Source organism: Anarrhichthys ocellatus, unplaced genomic scaffold, assembly GCF_004355925.1.
Source record: "Anarrhichthys ocellatus isolate YVR2014 unplaced genomic scaffold, GSC_Weel_1.0 scaffold1215, whole genome shotgun sequence".
In the NCBI taxonomy this organism is placed as follows: Eukaryota; Metazoa; Chordata; class Actinopteri; order Perciformes; family Anarhichadidae; genus Anarrhichthys; species Anarrhichthys ocellatus.
This window is the reverse complement of record NW_022281189.1, coordinates 1686-12462: the sequence shown is the minus strand read 5'-3', so window position 1 is coordinate 12462 and position 10777 is coordinate 1686. Positions and strand designations below refer to the sequence as shown.

The window sequence follows — 10777 nt, the reverse complement described above, 5'->3', positions numbered from 1 at the left end:
GATCAGTCTCTAACCTCTCTGGATCAGTCTCTAACCTCTCTGACTCTAGATCAGTCTCTAACCTCTCTGACTCTGGATCAGTCTCTTTCCCAGCTCCAGGGTAACGAAGGCGGTCCCGTTCAGTACGATGTCCGTGATGCTCTTCCAGGCGTTTGGAGACAGACGTTCTGACGGACAGACGAAGTTTCCTGCTGCATTGTTGATGATCACCTGAACCAATAAGTAGGTCAACGAGGGTCCTCACGAGTACAGAAAAACAAACGTGTGTGTGTGTGTTCCTACATCAGGAAGTCCCGTCAGAGACTCCACCTGGTCCACACAACGAGAGACCGCCTCAGGATCTCTGACATCAAGCTGAACCACATGGACCTGAGAGAGAGAGGGGGCATCAGTTCAGACCAGTTCAGACCAGATCAGTTCAGAACAGTTCAGACCAGAACAGTTCAGACCAGAACAGTTCAGACCAGATCAGTTCAATGTCCCCTTTATAAATCACAATCAAAAGCCTATTGATCTACAAGTTGTTCCTGTTCATGAAGTTAGTTCTGATCAAGAAGTGACTGAAGGTTTGAACAAGAGGCGCTGCAGACTGAATCTGGACTGACTATCCGGTGAGGGATCAGGTTCTGGTTGGCTACCTTGTTTCCAGTCTGGCTGCTGATCTCCTCGGCTGTTTTCTGCAGGACGTCCAACTTCCTGAACCACAAACACAAGAGAACGTTAGCACAGCATTACCTGGCGTTAGCATTGCTATGCTACACTAGCTATGCTACGTTAGCGACTGAAGGCTAACTGAATGTGTTTAATGATTGTGTTATTCCTTCATGTCAGCTGATGTGCCGGTTTCACTTTTATCTTTTGAATAAATACGTTGACTCTTCTGTCTGCTGCTCACTCTGTTTAATTATGGGGTGTCATTAGTGACAGTGGTCTCCATGGTAACGTGGCAGGGGGCGGGGCTTAGCCAGGGGTCAGGCATCACTCTTCCATTCAGTCTACGTCTGTGTTTTGGTGCCCCCTGCTGGTTGATCAGCAGACTGCAGTAGCTGTGTAGACGTGTAGCTGCGTAGCCGTGTAGCAGCATAGTTGTGTAGCTGCGTAGCGGTGTAGTTGCATAGTTGTGTAGTTGTGTAGCCGTGTAGAGGTGTAGCCGTGTAGCTGTGTAGCCGTGTAATTTTGTAGCCGTGTAGTTGTGTAGCCGTGTAGCCGTGTAGTTGTGTAGCCGTGTAGTTGTGTAGCCGTGTAGTTGTGTAGCCGTGTAGCCATGTAGAGGTGTAGCCGTGTAGCTGTGTAGCCGTGTAGCCGTGTAATTTTGTAGCTGTGTAGCCGTGTAGTTGCATAGCGGTGTAGTTGCATAGCTGTGTAGCTACGTAGCTAACAGTGATTCATAACAACCTCTGACCTGCTGGCGATGACACACTGAGCTCCCAGCTGAGACAGAGTCGTGGTCATAGCTCGGCCCAGACCCGTCCCCCCCCCCGTGATAAACGCCACGCGGTCCTTGAAGCTTCCTGTCGGCAGCATGACGCCTTCAACCGGCGGGAAGAACTTCGCCTGAGGAAGAGGAGGAGCAGCCGAACCATGGAGCCATGACTGAAACCAGAACAGAGATCCGCCATTTAATAAAGTGACCAATCAGAGCAGAGACAAAACAACGTGGACCTGGTTCTACTGATGAACCGGTTCCTTCTGGTGAACCGGGTTCTTTAATCTGGTTCTACTGATGAACCTAGACTCCTACTGATCTTTTTTTTTTTTCTATCAAATAAAAACATATTTGATAAAGTGACCGATCAGAGCAGCAGCAGCAGCCCCCCCCCCACCCACTCTGAGCTGCAGTGCTGTTCGCGGAGGCACAAGTAACTGGGTGAAAGGTCAAACTCTAGAAAAGTTCATGTGTTCAAATGTTTCATTTAAACCGCGTTTAATTAATATTATATGACGTCATCTTTACTGTAAAACTCCGATTTTTGATGATTATTGATTTTATAATTGTTTATGTTGTTTTTTCATCTTCTCTCTGACGTCCCAGTCCACACCTGTAAACACTTTATCTTCATATTATTATATTAATAATTACAGTATTAAAATGTTTCTCACCGAGTGAACTGAAGTCCTGACGGACCGGAGAAGTTCAGCTCTCCTGAACATAGAGGCGGCCATGTTGTTATGGACCGGACCAGACCAACACGGAGGAGAAGAGGGGGGTACTTCCGGGTAACTTCTCATTAGAAACACAGTTCACAGCTGTACACAGAAATAAAAACAATAGAAATATTCAGAAGTAATAAAAGAGACAGAAATAGATTGTTTATCACAATAATAACAATTATAATAATTGTATTTAAATGTGTAGTCCCAAGATTGTATTATTACATATTATATTATATACTATAGTATTATAGAATATTTTAAGAAATCATATCATATTTAGTTGTATAAACAGGAAACATTTGATCAAATTATCAAAAATAATTAATAATCTCCACATTGTCCCTCTCTCCTGAGACCAATGGTTCAGTCTAGAACGTGACGACGATCACGTGTTACCGTAATGTGTCTAAAATGACGTCACTTAAGAAAAACTCTCCTGTATATTTTTCAGATTTTCTCCACAAACAAACTTCCGACGTGACGTGATCACTATCTGATCAGCCCCATATCGATTACTAACCGGATGAACTCTCCGGTAGTTCTAAAGATCAGGCGGACGGTACTTTTATTTTGAAGTACTTCCTGTTTGCTCTGACAGTTACGGTAACGGAGCGGTGTGGTCCGACCGTCTGAACACGGAGCAGCTCGAGAGGAACCAGCAGCTGATCGATCAGCAACAGATACCTGATCACTGATGGAGGACCGGGTCTCTGGACCCAGACTGGTTCTGGTCTTCAGCGGGAAACGGAAGTCCGGAAAAGATTACGTCACGGACCTGATCCACAACCGGTAAACCGGTTTATTATTGATCAACGAGGCTGATGGAAAACATGATTAATTATGTTTTTGACAAACTGAAGAAACTGTTTTACAGCAATACTCTGTGTTGTACTGCAATACTCTGTGTTTTACTGCAATACTCTTTGTTTTACTGCAATACTGTGTTTTACAGCAATACTCTGTGTTGTACTGCAATACTCTGTGTTGTACTGCAATACTCTGTGTTGTACTGCAATACTCTGTGTTTTACTGCAATACTCTTTGTTTTACTGCAATACTCTGTTTTACTGCAGTAACTCACGTTTCTTCTTCTTCTGTAGTTTAGGCTCTAATGTTTGCTGCGTCCTGCGTCTGTCTGGACCTCTGAAGCAGCAATACGCTGAGGTGAGACACACACACACACACACACACACACTCTAAGGGCGTAGGTTTGGTCTCAGCATTAGGCTCGTTCGAGTTGAACTGCGCCTCGCCTGGAAAGCAGACGAGAGCAGGCGGACGTAGAAAGGGGCGTTGACAAAAAACTGCGTTCAAGTCGGACCGTTTTAGCCGCCTGCTTCTGCTTCTTCTTCTTCTTTTGCTTTGTTTGGCGGTTGGCAAACAGCTTTCGGGTGCATTACCGCCTCCCACTAATCTGGAGTGTGGACTAAGAACTCTAATACGACAACCACACGAAAATAAATACATATACATACTGTATATACACACACATATGTGTGTAAATAAATAAATATATATATATATATAAATATATATAAATAGAAAAAATAAATAATAATACATTTCTTTCTCAAATTCTATTCATTAGTGTTGTTGACTCTAAATATTCCAGAAAACGTTTCCAACATTTGTCACTAAAGCTTTTCTCTCCAATCTCTCTTAGACCTTTTTTCAAAACTTCTCTGACAGGACAATGAAACATGGTCCACAGTTTCTTCTTCTCCACAACATGTACACTTTCCATTATTATGCTTTCTAATAACAGAGGGAACTGTTCAGTCAGAGTCTTCAATCAGAGGAGCGGCGGTTCGATCCCCGGCTCCGCTAGGAGCATGTCGATGTGTCCTTGAGCAAGACACTTAACACTAAATTGCTGGTGTTTAAGTTTGGATGTCTTTTCATATATTTAACTATGTTATTATTATAATTGAGGATATAAGATTGGGCATATTTTAGTTCTTGGATGTCATATTTATTTAAACATTTCTATAAATAAATATATGTGAAGATAGCGTCATTTCTAAATCATACAACCGTAAATTTAAGAAATTTAAAAACTGAACCAACAGTTCAAACATCACAGCTACATAAACAGGCTCCACACGGAGGAAAAGCAGCGCTGCAAGTTTCCGTCAGTGATAATTGTACTTTTCTTTTAATACGTGTTGTGATGCTTCACAATCATTAATCGATGGACACATTCAGTGCTCTGACTGAAAACATGTTGACATCAAGTAGGATGTAGGCTCTCTCAATAAATATCTTTATTTACAGATGCTAAATAAATAACCTTATATATTATTATTGTTATTGCACAAAATGAGACTAATAGCCAACAATCTAGCGTTAAGTATTACAATTAGACAGAAAATTAAGATTTACATTTGTTTATACTATATTTATCCTGTTAATTAAGGATACATTTGTCTCTGCATTTGACCATCCCTATATATGGGGAGCAGTGGGCTGTCTTTGACAGGCGACACGTCAAAGGCCAAGGCTCAAACAGCCGACCTTGTGGTCACCTGCCAACCCTCTTAACCCAGTGAGCCACGGTCGCCCACCTTTTCCACTAAAGAAAATCTAAGAGCCAATCAGCTCTTTGATCCGAAGACAGCCAGAAGTTTCCCATCATGCCCTGGGGTCACGCAGTCAGTGGAGAGCAACTGCAGCACCTGGCTCTAAAATCTGCGGCCGCCTCGCTCATGTGAGATCAACGTTACGCACGTTTTCATGACGTCAGAGCAAGTCGGACGCAAATCTACCCAGCATGCAGTGTGCACCGATCGCCGGTGATCGAAACTGCGCACGCCTGGCTTATGTTGAACGAGCCTATTGTATGCAATATATTTTTTATATATATTTTATATTATCATAGTACTTTGTTTCTGTTCTATATCTCTGTTTCTTGTTTATGCACCAAAGCAAATTCTCCATAACGAGGCCTATTTGATGGTGAATCTACCACCTTCCTGTTACTTGTGTAGCTTACTGTTAGTCCTATGTTTAACAGTTCCTTCTTCACATGAAACATTATGACACTTCCTGTTTCCACCAGAGAGAGGGAAGTTTCATGCAGCTATGAGAGTTCAGTCCGTCACATAGTAGGGAGGGTCTGGTTTGAGAAAGACCCTGAGACTCCAGTCCACTTGGTGGCAGTAATGCACCTCGAAGCCAATAAACACTAAATAAGAAGTCTAAGTCTATTAAGTTTATAAACAAATTTAATATCATACTAATCATGTTGTCATATTGATTTTTATTAACGCAACACAAGCTGGATTTAGTGCTGTGACGCCGTCGGTCCAGGCTGCTGATGTAAGCTACTTTTTAATTAGCCAGAAACCGTCATGATGATGAATGCTGGTTCAGCAGACCAGACCAGACCAGACCAGATCAGACCAGCAAAACCAGATATCAACAGAACTGTGATGATGTGTTTGTGTAGTTGTATGACCTCCCATCATGCATCAGGACTCTTACCGTAAAGCCTGGGGGATGTTGAATTTGGGTCCAGTCTGTGATGGCACCTCCTCCTCAGCTGCCACATCCTCCTCCTGCTCCTCCTCCTCCTCAGCTGCCACATCCTCCTCCTGCTCCTCCTCCTCCTCCTCCTCCTCCTCCTCCTCAGCTGCCACCTCCTCCTCCTCCTGGAGCTGTACATATAACTGACGTCAGTGTCACAGTAAACGGCCTTGTTGAACTAAAACCAGACTCCTTGTTTGAGTTTAAACTAAGCAGGAGAAATGTAACAGATATTTGAAGGAAACAGTTTCTGTGTTTGAGAGGAAACATGAAAAAGACTTGTTTATAAATAATTATAAACCCTAACAATTGTGTGACAATGACGTTTGAATCAATACTGAAAAACACCACCAAGTGTAAAAAGAACTAGCAGAGAAACAGGAGAAATTTTCAGCTTCTCTCTTTCACTTAAACGTTGTTCTGAAACTTCTCTTCAGTCCTTCAGTCACGAAACATCACGAGGCCCCGACACGTCCCAAAGTCCCGACTCTTAACTAAGTCCGGACTTGTTCTCAGATCCCGACTCTTAACTAAGTCCGGACTTGTTCTTAGATCCCGACTCTTAACTAAGTCCCGACTTGTTCTTAGATCCCGACTCTTAACTAAGTCCCGACTTGTTCTCAGATCCCGACTCTTAACTAAGTCCTGACTTGTTCTTAGATGCCGACTCATCACAAAGTCTCGATTCACCACCATGAATCATTAGTAGAAATCATTAGAAACACAAGCTGGTAAAAATCAACTCACTGTATCAAAGAGCTCCTCCAGCAGCTCATTCACTTCCTTCTCTGAAAAAGAAGAAGTGTTAACACAGAGGGGAGGACAAAACAAAACACACACAGGGTCTGTGGACCCTAGACCCAGTCTACAATACATACTGGTGATCTGGACTGCACGGTCTGTTCTGTAGTCCTCCAGATCAGGTTCATCTTGGTCATCCAGGAAGTTGTACTCTGGATCGTCATCGTCATCAGCTTCCTCTGAGAAAACAAGCAGATTCAATAAAGCCTTCTGAGGCAAATTTGTGATTTTGGGCTAAACAAAAATAAAATAAATTGAATTGAAAAATCAGCTGTCTGCATCTAAACAACAAAGACTGTCTCCGATGTCTTGTTGTCAAAGCTGTAACTGGGAACTTCTTTTAGTTCCAGTATCAGAAACTGTCTCCGGCTGACAGACGAACAACGAGCACACTATGGATACCACCACAGCTGGAAGATCATATAAATAACAGTATTAACAGTTCAGAGACACATGTGAAGGGATAAATCCTGATTCATAATTAAACCTGAGAGTGTACTGAAGCCTCAGTGCTGCACTGTGAATCAAACTCAATGCTTACACTTTTTACACTTAGACCGGAATGTATTTACATCTGACCTTCACTGTCGGGGGCCATGAGGCCCTGCAGCCACTTCGTCCAATGACGGTCCTCCTCCCGCTGGGCGGTACTGTGACCGTACATGTCAGCAGTGATGTCCGGGGCCAGAAGCGCCGCCTCCAGCTGACCCAGAGGAACGTTAACCAGACGAAGTTTGGAGCGTGTACGGTACGCCAAACAGCTGGAGCCTTCATGACTACCATCATCATCAGCTTTTCTGTCCAGAGGCTGAGAGACAGACAGTAGAGAGAGACAGGTAGTCAATCAGACAGACGGGTGCATAGAGGTGGGCGGATGCTGGGGAGTGGGGGGTGGTTGGGTTACCTGGTTATAGGTGTATGCAGGGCTGCAGTCAAGCTCCTCTTCCACAGCATTCAGTCTCTCCAGGAAGGAAGACTCCGGAGCAGTGAGGAAGTGATGAGGAGCAGAGGTCATCAACTGTTCCCTCAGGCGTTCTGGAGATCTCTATAAAACAGGTCAGAGGTCAGGGTTCCCACAGGGGGTCAGGGTACCTGTAGGAGGTCAGGGGTCGGGGTACCTGCAGCAGGGGTCAGTTACCTGTAGGAGGTCAGGGGTCCCTATAGGAGGTCAGGGGCCAGTTACCTGTAGGAGGTCAGAGGTCGGGGTACCTGCAGGAGGTCAGGGCTCAGGGTACCTGTAGGAGGTCAGGGGTCGGGTACCTGTAGGAGGTCAGGGGTCGGGTACCTGTAGGAGGTCTTTGCTCAGGGTACCTGTAGGAGGTCAGGGGTCGGGTACCTGTAGGAGGTTCGGGGTACCTGCAGGAGGTCAGGGGTCAGTTACCTGTAGGAGGTCAGGGTACCTGTAGAAGGTCGGTTACCTGTCGGGGTTCATTAGTCCTCTGATCTGCCAGAAGTTTGGGTTGAGAGCCCTGATGCTTTTTGAGAGGTGAAGCCAAGCTGTCTGCATCACTGAAGAAGGTCTACACACACACGCACACACACACACACACACACACACACACTACTTAATCTGAACAGTCTGAATGTAAAACAGACACTAAAGGTCAAAGAATGACCCACCTCTTCTGCCATGTCTTCCTCCTCCTCCTCCTCCTCCTCATCGGGACAATACTCTTCATCTGATGAGTCTTCATCCTCCTCAAGATCAATGTCAACAAACTGAGGAGGCTGCAGGAGAGACAGACAGTCAGAGAGACAGACAGTCAGAGAGACAGAGGGACAGGCAGTCAGAGAGACAGACAGTCAGAGAGACAGAGGGACAGGCAGTCAGAGAGACAGACAGTCAGAGAGACAGAGGGACAGGCAGTCAGAGAGACAGACAGTCAGAGAGACAGACAGTCAGACAGTCAGAGAGACAGACAGTCAGAGAGACAGAGAGACAGGCAGTCAGAGAGTCAGAGAGACAGGCAGTCAGAGAGACAGAGAGACAGACAGTCAGAGAGACAGACAGTCAGAGAGACAGAGAGACAGACAGTCAGAGAGACAGAGGGACAGGCAGTCAGAGAGACAGACAGTCAGAGAGACAGAGGGACAGGCAGTCAGAGAGACAGACAGTCAGAGAGACAGACAGTCAGACAGTCAGAGAGACAGACAGTCAGAGAGACAGAGGGACAGACAGTCAGAGGGACAGGCAGTCAGAGAGACAGACAGTCAGAGAGACAGAGAGACAGACAGTCAGAGGGACAGGCAGTCAGAGAGACAGACAGTCAGTCAGAGAGACAGACAGTCAGAGAGACAGAGAGACAGACAGTCAGAGAGACAGACAGTCAGAGAGACAGAGGGACAGACAGTCAGAGGGACAGGCAGTCAGAGAGACAGACAGTCAGAGAGACAGAGAGACAGACAGTCAGAGGGACAGGCAGTCAGAGAGACAGACAGTCAGAGAGACAGGCAGTCAGAGAGACAGGCAGTCAGAGAGACAGAGAGACAGACAGTCAGAGAGACAGAGAGACAGACAGTCAGAGAGACAGAGAGACAGACAGTCAGAGAGACAGACAGTCAGAGAGACAGGCAGTCAGACAGTCAGAGAGACAGACAGTCAGAGAGACAGACAGTCAGACAGTCAGAGAGACAGACAGTCAGACAGTCAGAGAGACAGACAGTCAGAGAGACAGACAGTCAGAGAGACAGACAGTCAGAGAGACAGACAGTCAGGCAGTCAGAGAGACAGACAGTCAGACAGTCAGAGAGACAGGCAGTCAGTGAGACAGACAGTCAGAGAGACAGACAGTCAGAGAGACAGACAGTCAGAGAGACAGAGAGACAGACAGTCAGAGAGACAGAGGGACAGACAGTCAGAGAGACAGAGAGACAGACAGTCAGAGAGACAGACAGTCAGAGAGACAGACAGTCAGAGAGACAGACAGTCAGAGAGACAGAGGGACAGACAGTCAGAGGGACAGGCAGTCAGAGAGACAGACAGTCAGAGAGACAGACAGACACAACAAAATAAGTTATTACTTAATAATATGTATTTTATCTTTGGCAGTAATGTAACCTGAACATTAATGCCAATAAAGTTTATTTGAGTTGAACTGACAGACCTTGACCGTGGCTGCGTGCAATGCTGACAGACTCCAGTTCAGTGGCTGTAAGCAGACAGACGGACAGACAGATAAAGGACAACCAGATTAAACAGACTTGGTTTGAAAGTTGAAAGTATCAGAGAGGATTGTGGGAGATTGAGTTCACCTGTCCCTGCTGAACGGCCTGTTTCAGTCTGGATCGAGTCATTTTTGGCTCCTGATGGAAGAAAGAAAACACAGTTTATAGAGAACGCGTAGTGAACAGAGTACCTGAACGCGTAGTGAACAGAGTACCTGAACAGGTAGTGAACAGAGTACCTGAACGGGTAGTGAACAGAGTACCTGAACGGGTAGTGAACAGAGTACCTGAACGGGTAGTGAACAGAGCTGCAGGACAAAGACAACATGGACACTTACAAACATCGGCAGGTTCTGAGTGTCTCTGATGGCAGCTTTCATCATGGCCACCACACGCTCATGGGTTATCACCTCCTGACAGGGGACACACAACATGTGACATGTCACACACAACGTGTGCGTGTGTGTGTGTGTATATATGTGTGTGTGTGTGTCACTCACGTGCAGGATGGCGCGCACGTTCCTGGATGTCAGGTTGTGTTGTTTGGACTTCCTGTCCAGGTCGATGTCCAGTCGTCCCAGTTCGTCCTCACTGGCCTCGCTGGTGACCGCGTCGACGGGTGGATTCAACCAAACTTTATTCAAACAGGATCCCACGTGTTCGCTTGTCAGTGTGATGTCACAGTTTACTACTTCTGTGTCACCTGAGACAGGTGTTCTCTCCTCTTCCTGTCTGTCCTGTCTGGAACTTCCTGTTCGAGACATCGGAGACTTCCTGTCTAGTTTGAAGACAACGGTCTCTCCGTCCGTCCTCAAAGATTTAGACTGCAGCGGACAAATGTCCTCTTGGGCTGAACGCCTCCTCTCCATCTGCTGGAAGACACAACCCATCAATACAAGTACTACATGTACCTCTGAGATGTAGTACAGTAAAAAGTACTATATATACCTCTGAGATGTAGTACAGTAAAAAGTACTATATGTACCTCTGAGATGTAGTACAGTATAAAATACAATACGTACCTCTGAGATATAGTACAGTAAAAAGTACTATATACTGTATACCTCTGAGATGTAGTACAGTATAAAGTACTATATGTACCTCTGAGATGTAGTACAGTATAAAGTACTAT

The 10777-nt window shown here is 45.5% G+C and overlaps 2 protein-coding genes across 4 annotated transcripts in view; both read right to left on the bottom strand.

Moving 5' to 3' along the window:
- Window positions 1-28: 28 nt before the first annotated feature.
- Window positions 29-2247, bottom strand: decr1 (2,4-dienoyl CoA reductase 1, mitochondrial). The gene is made up of 5 exons (XM_031839046.1): window positions 2101-2247; window positions 1403-1593; window positions 639-696; window positions 283-369; window positions 29-210 (listed from the first exon to the last, which is right to left on the bottom strand). The coding sequence occupies exons 1-5, from the start codon at window positions 2227-2229 to the stop codon at window positions 58-60; spliced, it is 618 nt and encodes a 205-aa protein (XP_031694906.1). The 5' UTR covers window positions 2230-2247; the 3' UTR covers window positions 29-57.
- Window positions 2248-4780: 2533 nt separating this feature from the next.
- The window catches only part of LOC116377408 (GON-4-like protein), a 7018-nt gene continuing 1021 nt past the window's right edge, over window positions 4781-10777 (bottom strand). The window contains exons 2-11 of one of the 3 annotated variants that reach the window (XM_031839045.1): window positions 10146-10517; window positions 9984-10058; window positions 9733-9783; window positions 9585-9629; window positions 8101-8208; window positions 7899-8000; window positions 7385-7525; window positions 7060-7288; window positions 6558-6659; window positions 4781-6467 (exon numbers count right to left, since the gene is read on the bottom strand). In XM_031839045.1, the coding sequence (XP_031694905.1) occupies window positions 6418-6467; window positions 6558-6659; window positions 7060-7288; window positions 7385-7525; window positions 7899-8000; window positions 8101-8208; window positions 9585-9629; window positions 9733-9783; window positions 9984-10058; window positions 10146-10517 (1275 nt within the window). In that variant the 3' untranslated portion in view covers window positions 4781-6417. Of the gene's footprint in view, window positions 6660-7059; window positions 7289-7384; window positions 7526-7898; window positions 8001-8100; window positions 8209-9584; window positions 9630-9732; window positions 9784-9983; window positions 10059-10145; window positions 10518-10777 lie in introns of all 3 variants that reach the window. The other 2 variants (XM_031839043.1, XM_031839044.1) reach the window with 2 other exon arrangements.

Excerpts from the sequence above, each read along its gene's own strand:
- decr1 (XM_031839046.1), bottom strand. The coding sequence starts at position 2,229 with ATGAGAAGTTACCCGGAAGTACCCCCCTCTTCTCCTCCGTGTTGGTCT. Across the intron at positions 697-1,402 it reads CAGTGTGTCATCGCCAGCAG|GAAGTTGGACGTCCTGCAGA; the intron begins GTCAGAGGTTGT and ends TTTGTGGTTCAG. Across the intron at positions 370-638 it reads GCAGCCAGACTGGAAACAAG|GTCCATGTGGTTCAGCTTGA; the intron begins GTAGCCAACCAG and ends TCTCTCTCTCAG.